The 23,953-nt window shown below is 46.4% G+C and overlaps 1 protein-coding gene, 1 long non-coding RNA gene and 1 other non-coding gene across 8 annotated transcripts; 2 read left to right on the plus strand and 1 right to left on the minus strand.

The window, feature by feature from the left end:
• Positions 1-1,245: 1,245 nt before the first annotated feature.
• Positions 1,246-21,273, plus strand: LOC122367458 (DNA ligase 1-like). 5 transcript variants are annotated; one of them, XM_043340535.1, is made up of 21 exons: positions 1,246-1,266; positions 2,945-2,989; positions 3,267-3,335; positions 3,544-3,657; positions 4,053-4,216; positions 7,552-8,091; positions 8,430-8,589; positions 9,154-9,326; positions 9,823-10,046; positions 10,471-10,599; positions 11,459-11,598; positions 12,058-12,182; positions 14,893-15,085; positions 15,509-15,599; positions 15,983-16,111; positions 16,860-16,947; positions 17,308-17,430; positions 17,792-17,904; positions 18,366-18,494; positions 19,561-19,746; positions 20,280-21,273. In XM_043340535.1, the coding sequence occupies exons 2-21, from the start codon at positions 2,970-2,972 to the stop codon at positions 20,328-20,330; spliced, it is 2,961 nt and encodes a 986-aa protein (XP_043196470.1). In that variant the 5' UTR covers positions 1,246-1,266; positions 2,945-2,969; the 3' UTR covers positions 20,331-21,273. The 5 variants fall into 5 exon arrangements, with proteins under 5 accessions (XP_043196470.1, XP_043196471.1, XP_043196473.1 ...); XM_043340536.1 differs by lacking the exon at positions 1,246-1,266 and adding an exon at positions 1,274-1,342; XM_043340538.1 differs by lacking the exon at positions 1,246-1,266 and adding an exon at positions 1,274-1,288.
• On the plus strand, positions 19,886-19,957 carry Trnaw-cca. Its single transcript has one exon. It is a non-coding gene; the product is annotated as a tRNA-Trp (tRNA).
• A 1,425-nt stretch (positions 21,274-22,698) lies between the features above and the next one.
• Positions 22,699-23,853, minus strand: LOC122367459. 2 transcript variants are annotated; one of them, XR_006254061.1, is made up of 2 exons: positions 23,749-23,853; positions 22,699-23,552 (listed from the first exon to the last, which is right to left on the minus strand). It is a non-coding gene; the product is annotated as an uncharacterized LOC122367459 (long non-coding RNA). The 2 variants fall into 2 exon arrangements; XR_006254062.1 differs by lacking the exon at positions 23,749-23,853 and adding an exon at positions 23,720-23,735.
• Positions 23,854-23,953: the final 100 nt, after the last annotated feature.

Raw genomic sequence — 23,953 nt, forward strand, 5'->3', positions numbered from 1 at the left:
TGGCGATCAGACGAACCCTTGAGGCACTTTTGACGCGCCCCTTCCTTTAAGGGCCGATTAAGGGGTAAGGGGTAAGTTGCACACATCTGGAACCCGAGGCTGCGGCTAGATATTGACCCGAGGAATCGATTGCGACCCTTATTTTGGCGATCAGACGAACCCTTGAGGCACTTTTGACGCGCCCCTTCCTTTAAGGGCCGATTAAGGGGTAAGGGGTAAGTTGTACACATCTGGAACCCGAGGCTGCGGCTAGATATTGACCCGAGGAATCGATTGCGACCCTTATTTTGGCGATCAGACGAACCCTTGAGGCACTTTTGACGCGCCCCTTCCTTTAAGGGCCGATTAAGGGGTAAGGGGTAAGTTGCACACATCTGGAACCCGAGGCTGCGGCTAGATATTGACCCGAGGAATCGATTGCGACCCTTATTTTGGCGATCAGACGATTCCTTGAGGCACTTTTGACGCGCCCCTTCCTTTAAGGGCCGATTAAGGGGTAAGGGGTAAGTTGCACACATCTGGAACCCGAGGCTGCGGCTAGATATTGACCCGAGGAATCGATTGCGACCCTTATTTTGGCGATCAGACGAACCCTTGAGGCACTTTTGACGCGCCCCTTCCTTTATGGGCCGATTAAGGGGTAAGGGGTAAGAGCTAGGGCCAAATAAAGGTCATATTCTTGCTCCCCGTCCCCCAATTGACCTAATATGTGTTTTTTAAGCGATTCTGAATCCGACGCTGTATTCGTTGCTGTTGCTGACGCTAACTTCACGGACATGGGAAAACTTTTGTAGCAACAAATTTGAAATTTTGTCTCGCTTGACCAAATGCGAGTTGAGTCACAAAATTACATATTTGCTAACAAAATTGACAGATATTGAATAAAAATAAATATTTTGAGAAAATATTTATTTTTATTCAATAGAAAAATAAGAGAGCAGAGAAAGTAAATGTGAAAAGCAGAAAAACTAGCACTGTCTTTTTAATTTTTCTCGAATGATTTCCCTTCAACACTCGAATCTACATTTGGTAGCAACCTTCACGATTTTGGCGCGCCGCGCGCCCCTCCTTATTTCGGACGACGGTGAAAACAGGGCGCCTGGGGCGATTTGATCAAGGTTCGTTAAATTTACACGTGACGTTTGGCATATAGAAGGCCCATGAAGCGGGAGGAGTTCCAAATGTCACGTGACTAATATGCCCTCCGGCGCCCTGTTTTCACCGGCGTCCCTTATTTCTTATAGGTATCTTATAGGTTTCTTATAGGTATCTTGCGCCCCTCTTGCTTGTATTTCATTTGATTTGATTTGTAGATTTGTATTTGATTGCCTTGTTTGTATTGGTAGGTAGGGGGCAAGGTCAAATTATTTATACACACTGTGGGTCTAATAAACGGCTTTGGGCTGGGTATCGACTATTGATTGCATGGTATTGATGTTATATGTATTTTTTTGTGGTGGATTCATTTTAGTTTCTTTGGTGGACCCAACCTCAGCCACATTTAAGTGTTAAACTGATTAAAGGCTAAGCATTATATCCACTTGATGGAGCCAACCACACAAGAAGATGAAGGTGGATATTGGGAAATTCAATGTTCCAATGATATGTTGAGCGTGAGCCTGCTTGGCTGGTTCCGAGAAAGGGAATCAGAATCGAGTACCTTGAAGTAAATTATTGTGATTTTCTTCTTTTGGCATAAGAGCAGACATTACAGGAAGGTTTTCCAACTAACTATACTGTAAAGTTTGGCTAGCAGAGGGCTGTTCACGGGCCCTGTGTGCGGTCGGACCGCACACAGCCTCCAAGCTCCGCCCACTGCGTCCCTACGTCAGCCTTCCGTCACCGCACACAGCGATCGCTGTGGCCGGTCGGGACTGGCCACAGCGGACCGTCCACCGCACGCAGCCGTGACGTCAGAGCCGCCTACCCATCCCCTACCCCCACGCCTGCTGGACGCTCCGCACACACCGCACGCAGCAGTGTGCGGTGCCCGTGAACACCCCTCAGGTCAACAAGATGCACTGGCCAGACGCTAGTGGTCTAAGTTCAATACTGCTCCAATGCTTAAAATACAGCCTGAAAATCCGCACCAGTCGGCTGAGTGCATAGAAATTGGCACTTAGCCCAAAAAACCTGTCTTACCTTTCATTGATCACATGAGCCGCAAATCTGCCCTCTCAATTGTATGGAAATGGAATTAGAAATACTAACCACACACCAAATTGTGTAGTGGAGCTGGGGCTTGACAACCTGTGATTCCTTTGACGTAACTTATTATGTAGATGCGCAACCATGGCAGATAAATAATTAACATGTGATTTTCTAACCCTCCAATCAGCCATACTCTCTCCAATCCCCCCCCCCATTTGGCTGTGGCCCATGCCACTTCAGCCATGCACATCTCTCTCTTTTTGCCGCTGACGCCTTGCAGAAGGGAGCGGTGCGTTTTGTGCTGTAACAGTGCAAAGTTGGGGACGACCCACGCCATCAATGGGACCACCAGCGCTGAAATAGTCCGTTCGACCGCCGACTACCGCACACTCAGAGCTCACCAAATTTACTGACGAAGCTCACATTTTTCCGATCTATCTCGTCTGGTCTGTCACCGAGCCCATTGCACACCGGTACACTAAATCCGCACCGCACCATATCTGCACCAGGAGAACCGGCCCGTACCAACGAAATCTCGTTGAAATCTCGTTGATATTTCATTGCAAGAAAGCTAACAGAAAATCGACAACTGAAAGCAAACCTACCGCCCTCGCCCTGTGTTCACTGTGTGTTGTCAGTGAGCTCACTCTCAAAGTAATACAAAACCAGCTTTATTTCCTAATCCACTGTTCTCTAATTTATGCATGGACGTGAGCTAATTTGTGTGTGATTATAGTGTTGCCTTTATGTTTCACATGCTACCTTGCTGACCTTAGACCTGTTTATTTTTCAGTATGAAGGCCAACTCGTAAGGAAGCATGGCACAACGATCGATCACGTACGTTATTTTGACCCTGGGCATTTTGGAAGGAGAAACTGAGTGGGCTTGACACTTTATTATAGGATTAACATGAGCTTGTAGGCCTGTTCAGGGCTTTCGGCGTGTCAAGTGTTATCTTATTCTATTTACAGGATGTACAATTGTACATTATATCTGTAAAGGCTAGATGCAATGTCCCATTTGATGGTGAATATAATTGTTCATGTTGTCACAAATGAAGTTGGTGTAATTACTAACGGTCGTGAATTAGCTAAAGTAATGTGTATTTTTGCAGGTCTTTCTTTGCCCCGAAGGTGAAGAAGGCTGAGCCAGAGGAAAAGAATGCCCCAAGAACACCTGAGAAGTAAGTGATGAGATCAATATTATTTTCTTGCAAGATGACATAGTAATTCAGGATCATAAAATCCTGGCATAATGGCAGCTAGAATGTTTCTGAGAAGTTTTTCAAGTTTTATTCAGCCAAGCTTCTCTACTGCCATCTATCGACAAAAATCGGTACTGCAGCCTCGTGTGGCACTGGCCAGGTGTCTGACAGTCTGTGATGTGCGTAGGAAGGAGACAACAAACGGAAACCTCTCCGACGAACCCGACGGAGACTCGCCAGTGAAACAGATACGGAAACGCCGACCGGTTATAGAGAGCGACTCTGAGGACGACGTTGCCAGGTGAGGCGACAACCGACAGTGGCGACAGGGGGACGAGGACGAAAGGTGTCTTTTTTTAGACCGATTTCTTTGGTATTTACTTGCTGTCAGTTATAGTGACTTGCCAGTTGCCACTGTAGGGGGTGTTTTAGGGCACTTGTTATGGGTTGTAAGAATATGTTGTCAAGTGTAATAATACAGATAATTTCCTGTAACTAGTTACTGGGAATAATTCAAGAGGTTGCCTTGGTGTCTGATTGCCTCGTTGCTTTGCTTGGTGTTTGTTATCGTCGTTTTTTATTATTTTTCCACTTATATGTTGATAAAATTAGAACCTCATAAAAGCAAGCGATCTATGTGGTCATGAACCACGCGCAACAGGGATACTAACATCCGTGATGTTTTCCGCCCACCAGCTCGCCTGCTCAAAATGGCGACAGTCCAGTTCCAACAAGAACCTCTCCACGAAAACAAGCACGTTCAGAGTCTGCATCTCCAGCTGCCAAATCTGCATCTCCAGCCTCCAAATCTGCATCTCCAGCTGCATCGTCGGCAGGGAAGACCCCGTTGAGAATAACAGGTATGTTAATCACAGTACAATGTACATCTGTGAATAAGAATGTCTTGGTTTTTTTCTTTTTTTTTGCGAGATGCGGCTACTCGCGAGCTGGGACAAGTGGTACTGTGCGTGTACATGCGTAGGCCAAGTGGCCAAGTAGCTTGGTGGTAACTGGTATTTAGGCGAAAGGGGATTAATTGTTGCAAACATGTCAATCTTAGAGCAGATTGATTACGGAGCGAGCGAAGCGAGCGTAGTCTTTCCTTAGATTAACGGAAATTTCTGAGTATGAGCGGCCGGCCGGCCGGCCGGCCGGCCGTGGTCACGCTTTTGCGAGGCTTATATCTCAGCAACCACTTGACCGATTTACACGCGGTAATTTTTCTAGGGTAGCTTCATTCCTTCTACCAAGTATTGGACTATTCCCGATGCATGTGGGTGACCCCTTATGCACGTGCCACGTGCAAAACGAAGAGGTGTCACTTTTGTAATTGTTGCAATATCTCCGTAACTACTTGGCCGATTGCGCTGAAAGTTGGCATGTAGGTAGGCACCCACTAGGCAATGTATATCCATGTGCCAGAGTTGGGGTGCTGCTACACGTGCGCACGTGCAGGGGTCGATTCCAGATCTCGAGAACGGCTGGACCGATGGCGCTCAAATTTGGTACATGGTTAGGGACCGGTTAGTAGGGTGCCGTGCAAAAGTCAGTTGGGACCCATTTTGCACGTGCGCACGTGCAGGGTGCCGCTTCCAGATCTCGAGAACGGCTGGGCCGATTGTGCTCAAATTCGGCAAATCGCTAGAGACCGGTTAGTACCGTTGTTTGGTCTAACTTTGGGCCGTGTGGGTAACTTTGTTCCACGAGGAAAAAAATGGCTAAATTTTAATCAGCTTAATACCCATGCGCGAGAAATGGCATTTTTGGGCCGGAACCAATGAAGTAGTCAATGATAAACCCAGGGACACAAAAAATACGTCATCATGTCGATTTTGGATTTTCTAGATTTTTTTTGGTGAAGCTCCTTTTTTCACCCAATATTAAGGTTTAGGTAGGTCCCTGTATGGGGCTCAGATGCTACCAGCCGAATCGATTTTTGCAATTTGCCTGAATAGGACATCATGTGAACTTTGCATTCGACTATTGGTAATTTATTTTCCTCAAACATTTTTTTTAAATTTGGGGGTGGTCAATGTTTATACATATTTTTTGCCGTTAATTCAATAACTTTGGGCCACCCGTAGGAAGGGTAAATCCAGGGGTGATTTAAAGTTCCGACACCATATGATGAAGAGGGTCGTCGTGTCGTTCGTTGTGTTCCGTGCCTTTTATTGTGTGTGGTTCGTCGTGTCGTTGGTTGTACGTAAATGTCCCAGCGGGATACGTAAGCGACCTACAGTCATGATGGTGTGCATCATCCCGTGACTATGTTTGTACAATGTACAAGTTTGCTGTTCCTTTTTTAAAAGCCCCTAAGTGGACCAATGTATCCATAACGACCGCTAACATTGATACTTTTGGCTTTTCCATTGTTTTATTGATGCATTTATTCATATGGTACAAAGTTATTTTTGTGCGGGTAACATTGTGCCACTCTAATTTCAAAAAAATAAATCATATGTCATTATCCAAAAAAATTAAGAGTGACTATAGGTGACCAGCAGGGATGTCACTGCCTTACTGCACAATTTCCTGAACATTTAACAAAATAATTTGGAAGTAATACGAAGAAAAGTCAAAAACTGGTACAAAGTTAGGCCAAACAACGGTAGGGTGCCGTGCACAAGTCAACTGGAGGTACCCCTCGAAATTTCGCACGTGCAAGGCTCACCCTCTCGCTCGCTCCGTTAGTCGCCCCAAAAGGCGTTATACTGGTATTAGCAAATCAGATGCATGAAGACATTGGTTACTCGCTTTGTTAGCGGTGGTGTCGGCCCGCTCGGTACCTTCTTTCGGCAGTGGGACTGTACCCACTGCGGGTGAGCCCGCCGCCCTCCACCGCCAACCCTCGGAGGGCTCTCCGGGTGTCTACCTACTCCCAGCCGGGGGAGTGCTGGGTGGCCGGGTTTCCCCGAAGGGTGGCGAGGGTGGACTGCGAGTCGGGGTAGGCGACGATGGGTCTTTCGCGTGCAATGTAGTCTCCAAAAGGTAGGAGAGTGCGGCTTGAAGGGCGAACATATCACATCGGAAGCTAAAAGCACAGTCGGCCCGCAGGGACACGGATCGTGGGCTCCCCTCCGGCCAGCCATGCGGTTAAAGTCCCGGCTTCTCCGTTAAGGACGCCTTCGGTGACCGAGCCGTCGCCTACATTGCCTACATTCACCTACAAGGCTTACATTGTGTGCAAGTTTCAGCTCGATCTTAGGTCTCCCGAATCTGGACTGAATCCGGGCTGAATATGAGCTGTCTTGACTGACATTTCAAAAAATGCCCTAGAAGCATGTGAGACTCAACAAAGTGAACCAAAGTCACTTAAGGTCAGTGACCTTTTATCTGACCTTCATGTGGCCGTGACACCCACCATAATGCATGGTATAGCATCATTTCACATATTGGAACGTTTACAGCCACCCGAAGTCTGGAACCGCACGGATAATGTGCGCTGACATACGCCGAATCATTATGACCTGACATGGTCTCGAGAAACAGAGCACAGGCCAAAGGGATTTGGGTCAGATCTATCTTGAAGAATCTTGGTCAGATCATGACATTTTCAGGTGTATGCGTAAATGTGAAATTGAGTAACTGAAGGATACCTGAAAGTTTTGTGGCGATTGGCCGCTTTTTACGCGTGTGATTTGCGAGAAACCGAGGGGTCCATCCGACTACCATAAAGTGCGAGGGTTAAGGAATGATTAAAAGAGGGATGAACATGAAGAAGGAAACGCTGCACGGGCAAACCATTTCTGATTCATAGTTGATATCAGATGTGGGAATCGAACCCACCTACCGTGCTATGCTTAATCTTTGATGAGTTACGGAATATTTGCAAAAAGAAGTTGCAGAACTGAGAAATAGATATAAAGAATATGAAGAGAAATTTATAGTGCAACGGTTGAAGCGCAGTGGAAGGCCGTTTTGTCATCCCAAACTTATTATCCTTGATTTATAAATTACCTATTCCGACGACAGCATTCTGTAATTTCCTGATCGGATGGTAGAAAATGGTTTGCTCAATTTGTTTCCCCAAGCGCGCACGCCATGGCTATGCCAGTATGTTAATTCATCCTTTGGACTTCAATGCTGTCCAAGATGAACGTTTTGCCATTTCAAAAATAGTCAATTGTATAATGCAGTTTAACACTACAGTTGCATGCCTTGCGTGTAATTCTTTTGACACCGTTATCTTTTGCAGCGAGGAAGGCCGTTGGTGGCGGTGGCTCAACAGCAGCCAAGCAGAAGGAGTTGCTGCAGAAGATGAAGACGAGTCCAACATCAGCAAACGGGTCTGCCTCCAGTCCAGAACGCTCGTCAGAAGAAAACGGGAAGGAAAGCGATGTCAAAGAAGAGCCGGCTGAAAAGGACGCGTCAGAAGACGGAGAGTCGCCGAAGGAAGAAAAGAGCAACAGTGACGCAGAGGCGAATGAGTCAGGAAAGGAAGAATCCTCGCCAGATAAGGAGGTCGGGAAGAAAAAGTCTAATGGAGAGGCTAAGTCGTCGACAGGGAGCCGGGCGAAGGTAGAGGGGAAGGGAGTGAAAAGAAAGAGTGATGGGACAGCCGGAGGGAAAGCGAAAAAGGGGAGAAAGTCGGACACTGTGAAGCAAGAGCCGATGCATGAGGAGAATGTGGAGATGAAGGAAGAAAAGAAGAAAGAGCTGAAGGAGGAAAAGAAGGACGAGGGTGAGCCGGATGGGGAATGTGACGCCAAGAAATCGCCTAAAGAGGAAGCCCCAGGTGAGCTATACCTCTGATTGTTTTGGTGTTCTACTTTCAGTAGACTTCCATCAAATGTGAAGATAAGCGACATTCTTTAGATTGAAAAATTGCGGTGTATTCGTATGGCGATGTAAGTTTCTACGAGTCATTCCGTTATCGTGGGGAAAGAAATGTTATATACTTTCTAAAAAGATTCGTTTTCCTTCGGGGCAAAACGCGCTAGTATCCGGGTGTCTTTGCAATGCGCTTCACAGCAGTCGGACTATCCATTTTTAGTGCTGTTTCCGCTTCGCCCAACTGCTACAGTAGAGCAGTCATGTAGCCGGGTTTCCTACTAACCCCTCCCCATCCCCCAGAACCGGCGAAGAAGCCGCGACCAATGACCGGCATCTTCGGACTGCAAAGGACCGCCTCCTCCAGTGGGGCCGACCAGTCAAAGACGGATGGAAACAAGTACGATCCGTCCAAGAAGAAATACCACCCGGTGAACGATGCCACGTGGAAGGATGGTCAAAAGTGAGATATTAGGAAGAGCACGGAACCTTCATGTTTGATTCGTTAACGTATTGAAAATGTAATCTTATGCATTTTCCTCGTATATTTTTATGTCTCAGATATGTTTCCGAATTGTCATGACTTATGTGCCACTTTCAATGAAACCACATTTACATATTTTAACAGTTTTATCGACATACTATTTTGTCTTTCATTATCTTCTTCCATCCCCGCTGTCTCCCATCTCCCAGCCTCCATCATCTGTCTTACCCTCCAAATCATTCCGTGGGTTTCTAAACGACTTCGGAGTTTGGTCCCGCCCATCAGCTACCCTCTTCTCGCCAAGCTGATTCTCCAGACTCTCTCTCTCTGTCTCTCCCTCTCTCTCTCTCTCCGTCTCTCTCTCTCCCTCTCTCTCTCTCCCTCTCTCTCTCTCCCTCCCTCTCTCTCTCTCTCCCTCTCTCTCTCTCTCTCCCTCTCTCTCTCTCTCTCTCTCTCTCTCTCTCTCTCTCTCCCTCTCTCTCTCTCTCTCTCTCTCTCTCTCTCTCTCCTCTCCGTGACTCTCCCCTCTCCCCACCCCTACAGAGTACCGTACCTGGCTCTGGCGCGCACCTTCGAGCTAGTGGAGGCCACCAGTGCCCGACTGAAGATGGTCGACATTCTCTGCAACTTCTTCCGATCGGTGATCGCTTTGAGCCCGGCCGACATTCTACCTTCAATCTACCTCTGCCTGAACCGGCTGGCGCCAGCCTACCACGGTATGGACACCGGAATCGGTAGAATGGTATAGGGGGCAGCTGGGGCTATACGAAGCGACTGTCTTTCATGGTACGGTCACCGGAATCGGTGTAATGGTGTAATCTAGACTTTGCGGGATATGTAGTGATTATAATCAGAGCATTACGTATTCAAGTATACTACGCAGCTGACCGACCTCGCATATCATGACATGGCCACCTGAGTCGGCAGGATACTGGATAGTGTGGAAAACAGCTGCAGTTCTACGGAGCTGTTATGGCATAACCATCAGAATCGGTAGAATGGTGCGGTAGGTATTTGAAGTGCCCGCCTGCCACACACCGCGATATGACCTGACTGGGATCGGCCAAATTGTCGCGACCTATTGTAGAATCGTTGAAATATCGTCGGTATTGCAGTTGATCCATATGTCATGGAACACTTTACCTTGCTGTCTTTCAGTTATTTCCTTATCTCTCTACCCCCTGTCTCTCTCTCGTCCCTCCCCGTCGCCAGGCATCGAGCTCGGTATCGGGGAGGGAGCCATCACAAAGGCCGTGGCGCAGGCCACCGGCCGCACAGTGGACAAAGTGCGCGCAGAAGCCGCCGAAAAGGGAGACCTCGGTTTGGTGGCGGAATCGAGTAAGAGCCGACAGAGGATGATGTTCCGGCCGGCGCCGCTGACAGTAGCCGGGGTGTTCAAGACGCTCAAGGATATCGCTATGATGAGCGGACAGGCGGTAAGTGCCTGGTGGGGTAAGGATTGAGGGAGGACTGTTGGGTAGTAGTCTAGGTGATTGAATTTTGGAAGGATGAAAGGATTACGTTTTAGAGGTAGTTTGTAAGTTTGAGGATGAGAATGTGGCGTTTCTGTTAAAATGTATGCATAGGATGCCAATGTATCTTGAAAAGCTCGTCTACAATCTCAATAATAATCTCAGGGAATGGTTAGGTAACGTTTTTTTTTTTTCACGCCATGCTTTTGCCGAGGGAAGGGCTGCGTTTCAAGGTAATGTTAACTTCACTGTGCTTAGAGTCATTCGACTCAAATTTTTCATTACTAGCCAAAGCACACTCCGGCCAGAATATAATCACACGCAATCACTACCATATCCACAATACTGGCAGCGCCCTCTGATGGTTCTCCCGTGTTCTTGTCCGCAGTCGATGACCAAAAAAGTGGAAAAGATGCAGGGTCTGATGGTGGCCTGTCGGCACGCCGAGACGCGCTTCATCGTCCGCTCATTGGGCGGAAAGCTGCGCATCGGGCTGGCCGAACAGTCGGCTCTGCAGGTAACCATGGCAACCAGTAGACGGGGTGGTTAATAAGCTGCGCATCGGGCTGGCCGAACAGTCGGCTCTGCAGGTAACCATGACAACTAGTAGACGCGGTGGTTAATAAGGCGACGTAGAAGAACAGTCAGTGCAACCGAACCGAACCGAACAGGCTCTGTAGGTAACCATGACGACTGGTAAACGGTAGAGATTAGGGAAAGGGGGATGACTCTTGCACTTCAGGCGTCCTGATGCCCAGATCCAGTCGACAGTAGACAGTTCAGTCACATTAAATCACGATTACCTTCGGATGCTTTAGAGTTTAGACTCTATAGGTATCATATGATTGCTGGTTGAACGCGACTCTTGCTCCCTGACGCGCGGCCAGGGGAGACTTGCGGCAATACTGACTCAGCATGACCCTTACAATTATCCTTTAGTTTCTCGTCACTCGCGTATGGCGATTATGACTCCTCGACCCTAAGGTTTCCCCATGCGGTGCGTTAATCTTTTGTTACAGCTCTAACTCAAATTGACTACCTTTAGCATCTGTAGCTACGATATGATAATGCTCTCAACTTGACTCTTTAATAAGGTGCCGCTCATAATGATTCTCTCCGTCACCCATACGCTTTGTACCTATCATGCTATATCTCGAACTCTTCTCATTTTCTGCTCCTCAGAGCCTCGCCCAGGTGTGTAAAATTGACTATTTTAGCGTCGTGTGTCATGTAACAGCTCTAAATTTCTGTTCGGACTCCATTTCCCCGGCCCTAGCCCAGGCGTGTGTGATAACCAACTCATCGTAACTGTCATATGATAATTCTAACTTAGCTGATATATCATAAATCTAACTTTCCCCAATTCCCTCCCCCAGGCCCTAGCGCAGGCGTGTGTGATGACCCCACCAAACCAGGAGCGGCCGGCCCAGATACTGGACGCAACACGAGAAATGTCGGCGGAGAAAACCAAGGCCGCTGTGGATGAGGCGGCACTGGTGCTCAAAACCGTCTACTGGTAAGTATGAAATAATTTGGGAGGAATGGGGAGGTAGGGGTGTGGGATGGAAAGCAAGGAATATGGAGGGTGTTGATGGCGTATCCTAGAACGGGCGGACGGGGGAGGATATGAGATTATGAGAAGCAAGCTATGATGTTGAGGGGGTAGAGTGCGCGGAAAGTTCTGTTGTGTAGATATCGGTGGTGATCAAGCCGGCTTGATGTTTAAATGTTTTTGGTGGCCTTTTGGTGCCCTTAATTTGTTGACCTTTATTGACCTTTATTCTGATCGCTATTAAGCTTTGTGGCAGAAGTATCATCAACTCTCGATCTTCATTATCATTGCCTGTGGGCCTCTGATCTTTGTTAATTTGTTGACTTCTCTCCCCACCCTTGATAAACTGTTTTTACTTAGGCTGACCTTCTCTGATGACCTTAATGACCGGATGGGTTTCTGATGACCTCTTCTGGCCCGCAGTGAGTGTCCCACCTACGACGAGATCGTGCCCGTTCTGTTGGAACACGGCCTGGACAAACTGCCCGATCACTGCAAAATCAGGGCCGGCGTGCCGCTCAAACCGATGTTGGCACACCCCACCAAAGGTCAGTGATGACGAATACCGAGTTAGATGGCTAACTTACATCATGGGTATACTCATGTTCATGAGTATTCAACATGAGTGGTATAACACCACATGAGAAAATAGGAATGATGCTGCAACTCCGTAAAAAAATGGGTAGTCAGTAGCGGGTGCTGCTTGGGCAGTAATCGCCACGCCATGTGTGGATCGCCCATGATCGTAAATACAAATGGATTCCCGGGTGAAAAGTCAAAACGTTAAAAGTAAACGGATAAAAAGTCAAAGGACATTAAGTCAACAGACAGAAAGTCAACATCGCAAGAAGTCAAAGGACAAAATGTCAAATGAACAAAAAGTCAACCTGCCAAAAAGTCAACACGCCAGAAGTCAACAAGCTAAAAGTCAACACGCAAGAAGTCAAAAGACATAATGTCAAAGAGACAAAAAGCCGACATGTCAAAAAGTCAACGCGCTAAAAGTCAACACGCTAAAAGTCAACACGCATAAAGTCAACACGCAAAATGTCAACGCGCAAAAAGTCAACACGCAAAAAGTCAAGACGCTAAAAGTCAACACGCCTAAAAGTCAACACGCTAAAAGTCAACACGCGAAAGGTCAACATGCTAAAAGTCAACACGCTAAAAGTCAACATGCTTAAAAGTCAACACGCTAAAAGTCAACACACAAAAAGTCAACAAGCAAATAGTTAATAGGTGCGTGAAAAGTTGATGCGCAAAATGTAGTCAACAGCAAAAAGTAGTCTTTAACAGCAGTCGTTAACTAATACAAGTACGCCGCTGCCCGCGTCTCCGGTCGGCGACTGACCCGCGCCGGGCCACCTGATCCCCGGCCGCCGCCCGCTGGGCGCCGGCTGCACCGCATAGCGCGTCTCGGCGCGTCCCCGTGCGTGCCCCGACACTACCGATAAGAACGCTCATACCTATTTTAACTTCGCCTTAAAAAGTATATTCGGAATGTGAACTTATCTATATAAAGTTGGCGTACTGTGCCTGCTGGTGGCGGGGGGGGGGGGGGGGGCAGTTCCGATAAGGAGACGTAGGGCGGAGGCGAAGATGAAGGAGAGGGACAGTAACTGGTGGCCACAATGCGCTATACTTGTCACCTCTCTTTGGACGTCACAGCTCCGATGTCCTAAAAAATTGTGTTTTTAGCAATCGCATCTCGATAACTTAATTGACCTATACATTTCGATGAAAATTGGTCACCTTAATTGTATGCAGTCCGTGAATATTAACAGGTTGTTGTCTGTTGATGCTGATATGAGCGTTCCATTCAAGGCAGGACAATCCGACAATCACACAATTGCCTCTCGTTCCAACTTCCACCTATTTAAAAGAAACGACGCGCTTTACTATTGTACCAATTGTACCATACAATACGCTTGAACTATAATAAAAGTGTGAAATCGCTTATAGAACCCGTGACGGAATCAATTGATGAGAAACGTCTCCCTACACAATATAGGAAATTTGAACAAGCGAACCTTTCGTATCGATAACATTCCGGGTTACTATATTTGTTGAAATAATTCCAGTAAACTGCGCCTGGTTCAGCCAGTTGTCTCGAAGGATCATGTAACGCTGCCTCATGACAACCTTACGATGCGAGCGAGCTCCCACCTAGCACGTAAGTGTCAACGGATGTGTGTCAGATTTCAGCCAAGCATGCCCGTGTGACCAGCTGAGTCGCGGTTGCGGGCCATGGGAATCCCCGTCAGTCGCGCAATGGAGGCAGTCTCGCTTCAATGTCCAATGATGCAGGTTATATTGTGCAGCATCCTGCTTAATTGTGTACAGCTGTTTGTAAATGCTATCTCATGTATGTAATGACTGATGATCCAGGTGTCATTGACTTTGTCTCTTTGACTTGTCCTTTTGAGTTTTTGGATTTTGGCTTTTTTCCTTTGGATTTTTCGTAATTTGACTTTATGTCCTGTTGACTTTTCGTCTTTTGACCTTTGTCCTTTTGACTTTTTGTCCCTTTGATTTTTGTCCTTTTGACTTTTTGGACTTTGACTATGTCTTTTTGACTTTTTGACCTTTTGACTCTTTATTTTGACTTCATGCCCGGTTGACTTGTTGTTTTTTGACTTTTTGTCCTTTTGACTTTCTGTCCTTTTGGTTTTTTGGATTTTGACTTTATGTCCTGTTCACTTTTTGTCTTTTGACTTTTGTCCTTTTTACTTTTTGGCAATTTGACTTTTTGCCGTTTTTACTTTTTGTCTTTTGACCTTATGTCCATTTGACTTTTTGTCTTTTGACTTCTATGCTAGTTGACTTTTTGTTCATTGACTTTTTGGCAATTTCACTTTTTATCTTTTGACGTTTTATCCTTTTTGACTTTTTGCCTTTTGACTTTCCTCTTTGTTGACCTTTTACCTGTTGACTTTTAAGATTTTTGACTTTTTGCTTTTGACGTAATGTCTGTTGACTAATCATCCTTTTACCTTTTATCATTTGAATTTTTGTCCGGAACCCATACATACAAATGCATACATACATGCTTACTTCGCTGCAGTGATACTCTACCTGTCCAATTTATGCTTTTTGTTTTCATTACATAGACAATGATACTGCCGCTCGCTTGACTTAAAACTGTCTTTTTCCGCTTTGATCTCATTCCCTTTTACATACTCTCTGCTCTAATCAATTTTAGGCCAGCTACCCACGTCACTGTGGGCTACCGTACCCTAACCGTTTGTCCCATCACAGGCGTGTCGGAGGTGCTGTCCCGTTTCGAGGGCGCCCAGTTCACCTGTGAGTACAAATACGACGGAGAGCGGGCTCAGATTCACCTGCGGGAGGACGGCTCCATCCACGTCTACAGTCGTAACCAGGAGGACAACACCACCAAATACCCGGACATCATCGCCAGGTTCCGCGCCTGTCTTCGAGACGGCGTCAGGTGCGCGCGCTGGCTCTTTTTTCTTTACTCGTTTGTTTGTTTGTTTGTTTGTTTGTTTGTTTGTTTGTTTGTTTGTTTGTTTGTTTGTTTGTTCCTTTGTTTGTTTGTTTGTTTGTTTGTTTGTTCGTTTGTTTGTTTCATTTTTCTCGCGGCTCGTCTTGTCTGTCCTCGGTATTATATGTATGCCTGAATGTCTCTCTGTCCATCCACCTATCTTTTCATCCGTCTATTGTTGAGGCTAGGAAACCGGTGTTAATATTTTTTTTAAAGATCGTTTTTGAGGAAGCAAGCGCCAGTTATTATAGTTTTATTCGCTTAACGTCTCGTATTTCATCCATCCATGGGCGCGGATGGAGTGTGAAATCCGTGTGATCTAAAACACTTATCGTTATCATCTCGTGTTGGTTTCGTCCCTTCCGCCAGCTCGTGTATTTTGGACTCTGAGGCGGTCGCCTGGGACACGGAGAAGAAACAGATTCTGCCGTTCCAGGTGCTCAGTACTCGTAAGCGAAAGGTCAGTGGTTGACCCAGAGAAGTGGGCAGGTCATGATGCAAGTAGCAATGCACCGTGAAACTAGCTTCAAAGTGGCTGATGTCATGTACATCCACTTATTTTCTTCGAGTTGTGTCAAAAATAGATTATGCGTTAGCCGAAACGTTATAACCTTTTGTAGATTGTAATACTCTAAATATAACATAAGTTTTGATTCAAAGTGTGGTCTTTATTCTTTATTTACATGGTTATACTGCGGTAATCGAGGAATAAATCCGGCAGTCACCGTCTGCACTTGTCTTCCAAAAGCCTCACGTCCTCGCTGTTACTGGCTGTTTCCCTCTCTTTGTCTTTCTTCCACTGTCTTTGACCTGTGTGACCACATTTTCCGCTCTGCCCGACAGGACGCGGGCGCATCGGAGATCAAGGTGCAGGTCTGCGTGTTCGGCTTCGACCTCCTGTTCCTCAACGGAGAGTCTCTGGTCACGCAGACCTTCGAAAAGAGGCGAGAAAAACTCCGAGCTTCCTTCAAGGTGAGATAATATCGCGTTCGGTTGTTTGTCTTGTTTGTGCCATGATTCGTTTCAGATGATCGATTTTTAGACTTCTGTTGCCCATATGGTTTAGGTTTACTTTTAGGGTTAGGTTAGACACAGGTCTATAATTTAGTACCCACTTCCAGAAGTGTCTATACAAGATGGGAAAGAGATGACGGCGGCTGTTTGGTCATAAAATTTGCCTAGCCGGTTTTTAATCGTTTGTGCTGGTTGCGATTACCACTTCAAAGGGGAGTCGGTTCCATGCATTGATCACTCTGTTGGAGAGGAACTTGGACCTGGCGTACATTTATGTAACGATGATGGATCATCTAACATCTAAGCTCATGAAGTCAAACGATTGATTTTAAGCAGACAGGCGACTTCTAATGTCCTAATCGCTCCGAATGCCTGTAGTTTATCGGATTAATTTTCCCGTCTCAACACAGTTGTCTGTCGAAATATTCCAATGAAAAGGACGAATATCGCTTATATTGCATTAACGAATCACTCTTGTCTTGTTTTTTGTTGTAATTGTATGTTTTGTTTCTGACTTGTGTGTGTGTTGTCACTCGCCATCTTCAGCGCTCTCGCCTTTCTTTCGCCGTCCTCTGCAGTCCCAGTCACCATTATCACCACAGCCTCTCTTGCCTCTCCTGTGTGTATTCTCGCTCTCTATCCCCGGCTGGTGTCACTGTGTAGTCCCCTCCCCCCTCTTCTGACGACATTGCCCCCCCCCCCTCAGGAGGTGGAGGGAGAGTTTTCCTTCGCCAAGAGCATGGACTCGACAAATGTGGAGGACATTCAGGAATTCCTCGACGAGTCGGTTAAAGGTGAAACATCTGCGTGGGCGCGAACAAATCAGTGGCGTGCCACTGTGAGAGCTTTTTCTAAGAATTACAGTCATTGTTTTGTTTATGTTAGCATTCGTTTACGGACAGCAGCTGTATTTATGAACGATACATCTAACATAGTAATTGCCATGCATAATTGTATATCAGAATAATTAATGCATTGTAACAAACATGATTTCAAGGCATCCTGATTTACTTCACGATTCTAAATGACATTTCCAAGGCCTCAACCTAAAAGTGGACATTCTTATTCATGTAGTTTTCCTTCTTTTACAAGTGTGCTGCTCGTTTTATTATTGTCGCTCCATCAAATTGCATATAACCCCGTATCTTCATCAGGAAACTGTGAGGGTCTCATGGTGAAAACGCTAGACCGGGACGCCACATATGAGATCGCCAAACGCTCCCGCAACTGGCTCAAGCTGAAGAAGGATTATCTAGATGGAGTGGGAGATACTATCGGTAAGATAGTTATTTTGGGCGGTCCTTGTTGAGCGTAGGTGGAGAATGTAACCACGATGTGCAAAATACGAAAGTAATTATTTGCTGAATGCAGTATGATTGCACGCTTGCATTTATATTTTTGCGACGCATTTCAACGCACACGTTAAGGTCAGGTTATGCAAATCGTTTTTAACGCGTTTCGGTCAATTGTAAATCTGTTACTTAGCATTCTTATCAAGTCGGATGTGCATTTACCAACACCCGTATCATGCATATCACCAATTAATGCCTCACATGTAGAAGCACGTCAATTTACTGGGGCCAAGATGCTGTAAAACTCTATTACTTCCTTTCACCGTGGTCTCCTTCCCTCCCTCAGACGTGGTGGTGCTTGGAGGTTTCCTCGGAAAGGGCAAGAGGACGGGCGTCTACGGCGGGTTCCTCCTGGGCTGCTACGACCCGGAGAATGAGGAGTTCCAGAGCATCTGCAAGGTGGGATGCCGCGGGGAGGGGGGATTACTTTACTAGAGACTAGAGGGCGATAGGGAAGATTTGAGGTATTACTATGAACTACGAGCGAAGGGAGGGGAAGGGAGGAAGATTGAGGGCTGGTATATGGGAGAGTTTGGTGGAGTGGATGCTCGGGAACTAAGTGGAGCTTTGGAAACGTTGCTTTTAAGAATGGAACTGATGAATTAATTAATTATTTCGGATGCCCGTGCATCGACTTCCGAAGCATAACACAGCTGTTATCTGAACTGGAAGTGAATGAACGTGAATTTAGCGATAAAATATGGTAGTGATCGTCTGCTACTGCGAAGAATGCTTACAAATCTCTCTCTCTCTCTCTCTCTCTCTCTCTCTCTCTCTCTCTCTCTCTCTCTCTCTCTCTCTCTCTCTCTCTCTCTCTCTCTCTCTCTCTCTCTCTCTCTCTCTCTCTCTCCCCCGCACAGATCGGCACGGGTTTCTCCGAAGAAGATCTGCAAAAGCACTCTGCCTTCTTCAAAGAGCACATCATCGACGCGCCAAAGTCCTACTATCGGCACTCCATCGAGCCCGATCACTGGTTCGACGCCGTCCAGGTGCGCTGAGCTCAGCTTCTGATTGGTCGAGACGGCCGAGGGAGGGCTCTGATTGGTCGAGACGGCTGAGGGAGGGTTCTGATTGGTCGAGACGGATGGGGAAGGCTCTGATTGGTGTAGACGGCTGAGGGAGGGTTCTGATTGGTCGAGACGGCTGAGGGAGGGTTCTGATTGGTGAAGACGGATGAGGGAGGGTTCTGATTGGTCGAGATGGATGGGGGAGGGTTCTGATTGGTCGAGACGGCTGAGGGAGGGTTCTGATTGGTGAAGACGGATGAGGGAGGGTTCTGATTGGTCGAGACGGCTGAGGGAGGGCTCTAATTGGTCAAGACGGATGGGGGAAGGCTCTGATTGGTGTAGACGGCTGAGGGAGGGTTCTGATTGGTCGAGACGGCTGAGGGAGGGTTCTGATTGGTGTAGACGGATGAGGGAGGGTTCTGATTGGTCGAGATGGATGGGGGAGGGTTCTGATTGGTCGAGACGGATGGGGGAAGGCTCTGATTGGTCGAGACGGCTGACGGAGGGTTCTGATTGGTCTAAACTTAAGGGAAGAGCTGTGCATAAGACTGATACGAGTTCTTGTATTCCAGACGTGAACATATAAATGCTGCAAAAATAATGCAGCGCGTTGGTATTGTCATTGTGATAAAAGCAGAAAAACGTCGTCTTACTGTGCCGGACTGCTGGCTTGAAGCCACTGTCCTGTCATTTTTATTTATTTATTTTGTGGGCGGTGGAAATGCCTTAGGAATACTCTCCTTTTGTTGATGTAGGAGAAGTCATGCTACAGTTATGAGACGGTCATGTCTTTTAGGTGGCGACTCGAACGAGATAACGGTTGCGTTCTAGCGATTCGGTCGTACTATGCTACGTGAATTCTCGCTTGCCTTTATTTCACGTATTTCTTGTTTTTGTTTTACTTGACCCTTTGCTGACCTTGGCCTTAATTGTCCCTTGCCCTGACATGACATGATGCAGCTGGTCTTGCAAGCATAACTCGACCATGGTCTAACCTGACACAGGCTTCACTTCTGGTTTGACCTGACCTGACCTGATCTTTCCACAGGTATGGGAGATCAAGTGTGCCGATCTCTCGATATCGCCGGTGCACAAGGCGGCGGTGGGTATCGTCGACCCTGAGAAGGGCATCTCTCTGCGGTTCCCGCGCTTCCTGCGCGTGCGGGAGGATAAGACGGCGGAACAGGCCACCTCCGCGCAGCAGATTGCCGACATGTACAACAGCCAGGACCAGGTCAGATGTGGACAGGGAGGAAAGCTAGTGGAAGACGATGATGTTGGTGTCCGTGATAGTTTGGGTTCTCTGCTGCGATTTCGGAATTGTAAGGTAACCGTTCCATTAAATACGTGGCGTGGAGCGTAGCGGCCCCACCGACTCCGTGGCGCAACGGTAGCGCGTCTGACTCCAGATCAGAAGGTTGCGTGTTCAAATCACGTCGGGGTCAAAACTTTTCGCGGCGAGCTCTGGCGCTACTCTGCTTCACAAGTGGACCAAAATGGACAACGTTAGCACAAATAAGAACGAAGGACGGTGCAATTAAACCAACCCTTAAATTTTATCTCATTTATACGTCCTCCAATTATTTCATTTAATCGCTGTTTTTCGAAACCTCAACGGTGGGAGGAAAATTATTGGTGTCCGCCTAAAACACCTAGCCTGTAATCTGGATTTATCCGGCTAACATTGTGGTGAATTATGTGAACATAAATTGCCGCCTCCTTTGTTTGAAATATTTCCCAATCTGACGGTTCCGTTTCTATTTTCAGGTGAAGAACCAGGCATCAAACAAGGGTGGCGAAGACGAAGAATTCTACTAGGCTTCGTGCTCTCTCCACCGTCGTGCCGTTTCGCCATTACACATCTCCTCAGTCATCAACTTGTGTGACCATCACCCCACAAGATACTTGCGCTCTTTGCAATTGCTGTAAAAGTGCGAAAATCCCTTGTAAACTTCTGCGACCATCCTGATGGTCCGGAGCCCCGCTTCTAGATAGAGGAAAGCCGACGTGAGTGAGGACGCGAGTTATGAAAAGAACGAGTGTGTGGAAAGTGAGTTATGAGGCGAGTTGAGCAGAATACGTGCAAGTTGGACGTTGGAGTGTTTGTATTGTTCGTGGGTACTTTTGTAGACGAAACTTTACAACGAAGCGTGGCTGTTTGTCCGTTTCACCGCTAGGTGTCACTAGTTTCGTCATACTATCAGCCCTCGTCACATGCTGTGAATGTGATCACATCATCACCACAGGTCAGCAGCTGGTCTCTGTCAGTGTTGCTGACTGCTGAGTGCGCCGACAGGCCATATTGAGGTGGCCAGAACGGCTAAAGCTGTCGCTCGTGAGATGTTAGGCGCTTAGAGGTCCATTGATAGAAGCACGCCGATATCCAGACTGATGACGTCACTTGATCTCTATTGAATGACGTCACTGCATCTCATGTGTAAGACTGAGAGTTTCGATAAGACCGGGTGTTTTCTGCATCGCAGGCAGTCGTGATTTGTGCGAATGTAACGCTCGTTTCTTGTCGCCAGCAGCTAAGCCAAGTTCAAGTAAAAGCAGTTGGGACATATAAAAGCATAATAAATGCATGTCTGTCTATTTTAAGGATGATGTGAATTTTCTGCTGCACTTTGACGGTGTTTTATTACAGTGTTATGTGCGTCTCCCGGAAGTGACGGGATGAGACATGGGCGAGTGACGCTTTTGGAAGAGAAAAACATGAACGTGACCGATAATACAATGTGATGGAAACCCTGGGTCTTTATTGCTTTTTATTCGATGACGAAGTACGAACTACTATTCTATCGTGCATAACGAGTGGGAACTGTCTGTTTCGCCTTGTAACATTGCAATTATAAAAAAGGCGAACAGACAATGCGAGAGATGTTGAATACCTGGAAGTCGACGACCCATGGACCCCAAGTAACTAACTTCACCGTCAATCTTTCAATCTTTGTGCCCCAAAGATTGGTTTAAGTGATACAGTAGTATGATTTTTATGGTTGTCAAACGCGTTCATATTCTCCGAGTTTCACCATCGGGCCACTAAATGTGGCCTTCATCGGGCCCAATCGGATTTCACGCAGCGAGTCTTGCGGCACAGCATTAGTTAGGGGCATTGTGGGAAAGCCATCTGTTGGGAGAAAGAGTAACTACTGAGCCATGCGGCACAGCATGATTCAGGCGTTCGAATTTACTGCCATCTAGTGATCGCCCTAGTAACTAGTGATCGATATTGCAGGGGGATATCGCGTTTGCAGGCTACATGCAAGCCAAACTTCAGGTCGATGTTTTGTAGACTGTAAAATGACAGATGTGAGGCAGCTTTAGTCGCACTTTTTAGCTGACCAAATCGCCTATGGTACTTGGGTCGGGCGCTGAATAGCTAATCGAGGCTCTTGAAAACGATCCAAGATTGGTCGATTTAACATGGAGAGCGGGCATCGTGCTAGGCTATCATTGCAGCACACTTTAAACTCCTTTTTCGACACACCCTAAGCCTGAGCCCTGACTCCTGAGCCATCCAGACCGCGGGTCGATTGTTGGATTATTGGAGGATTATTTCTATCCTCTTTTCTCGCTCTCTTGCGGTGGTCGAGTGCCATCGTGCATGATTCGACAGTCAACCCCCCCCCCCTTCCCTACACCTCCAAGTCACTTGGCTGTGCTATATAATTGAGGCATGTCTTGGGAAAGATTGACTGGTGAATAGTAAAACATTGTTTAAGTCAAAGTGTTGCATTCCTAATCTTAGATTAACATGGCCAAAGTTCCATGGAAGATGTAAGGTGCAGATGAAATCATCTATGCATCTCTGAAAGCAATCTGTGCTTTTCCTTCAGCACATGATATATGTCACATTCAACCAATAAACTTAACAAAATGAGAGAGTACATAATGGGCATAACTATGAGAGAGCTAGGAAAGATAAGATGGCTGAATTGACAGTTGGTAAGAGCAGACCTGTTGAAATGTGTGGCAGGGGTTAAAATGACCTGTCAAGTATCAAGTGAAATGGCATTAGTTGTGTGGGCCTCCAGGCTACTCATGTGAATGAACGAACTCAATGTGAATGAAGTTTGTGCCAATAAAGATGATGATGATGATAATGTTGATGATGATGATGACTCAACTGATTCAAGCAAACAAACATTCATACAGTGCAGTCAAAAAGGTCAAACACATTATATTATGGTGCAAAATATTCAAACTGTATTCACATTGCAATATCACACAGGAGTTACACTTGAATGAATGACAACACACAAAATAATGATAACATCACAAGAATGGTCTGGAACCAAGTGAGTCAACTACCAATCTCCACTCCATTTCTTGAACAGAAGTGATGAGGTTCAATTGTAACACAAATCAGGCTTTATAACCAAATCAAACCTTGTGAACTGACTGTCTTTAAGACAGAAGGTGAGGGACCCTGTGCTGCTATTTTCTGAGACTGGCAATTCAACTTTCAAGTGATGCAGCTGTGTTTATAACACTATAATCAGATGAACTATGAACACATAAGAAATGTAGACTTGCAGTTCATATACCAGGGTTGGAGTTGCCAGCAAGAAGGTGCCCTTTGTTCAGTAGAAGTACACTCCATACACAGCTGCCACACAGAACATTGAGTCATTGATGAACACGTCTGACGCATATGTGTCAGTGTCAGAGTCCCAAAGGCACCTCATACCCATCTTCACTCCTTCTCCAAGCTGTTCCCCAATCACAGTTTGCACAACTATTTTGTACCTCTCAAAGTTCATCTCCTTCATTCTTGTTCGCAGAGTTTCTGATATGTTCTTGATCCAAACCTGAGCTTCCTTGTCATTGTACGTTCTTCCGCCCAATTCTTCATTCAGTATGATCCTGATCTGTTCCTTCACAGCCTGAGGCCGAAACTTGTTCTCGAATTTGGGTCTGATCTGGTATGAGTGAGAGGCATCTAGCTCAATGCCCGAGCCAGCAGCAGATGGTTTGGGAGTGACAGATTGGCTTGCAGAGCCACTCATTTCGGCGCAATAATCTCCAACTTGTCTTCTAAAAAGGCAAAGATTGCAGACCAATTGTAAGTACAAATGAGAAGGACTATGACTGAATTATCATTGGAGAAGTAGGCATTGTCAGTGGCTAGCCTGTCTTGTGCAAGTATTGTACCAATATTGTACCAAAATAGCGGGAATTTAGGGCCTTGGCGGGAATCAAACCCAGAAATATATCACCCCCGATTGATAACCAGCCGCGTCGATTCTCGCGCGGGAAGTAAACAAACATTCGTTTCAACGTTCCTCTTGTTGTTCCTATTTAGCTGCAAAATTTTAAGCAACAAGTCAGTCTAATGATTGCGCGAACAATCATAATAATTTTATCAATGGTATATTCGAAAACCAATATTTTTACGCTAATATTAAAAAAAATAGCAAGAAAATATTCACTGGCCA

This window comes from Amphibalanus amphitrite, unplaced genomic scaffold (assembly GCF_019059575.1).
Source record: "Amphibalanus amphitrite isolate SeventyFive unplaced genomic scaffold, NRLGWU_Aamphi_draft 000871F_arrow, whole genome shotgun sequence".
NCBI classification, from domain to species: Eukaryota; Metazoa; Arthropoda; class Thecostraca; order Balanomorpha; family Balanidae; genus Amphibalanus; species Amphibalanus amphitrite.

Coding starts and splice junctions, on each gene's coding strand:
- LOC122367458 (XM_043340534.1), top strand. CDS start 3,407: ATGGCAGCTAGAATGTTTCTGAGAAGTTTTTCAAGTTTTATTCAGCCA. Junction 8,092..8,429: donor GCCTAAAGAGGAAGCCCCAG/GTGAGCTATACC, acceptor CCCATCCCCCAG/AACCGGCGAAGAAGCCGCGA. Junction 16,112..16,859: donor AACTCCGAGCTTCCTTCAAG/GTGAGATAATAT, acceptor CCCCCCCCTCAG/GAGGTGGAGGGAGAGTTTTC.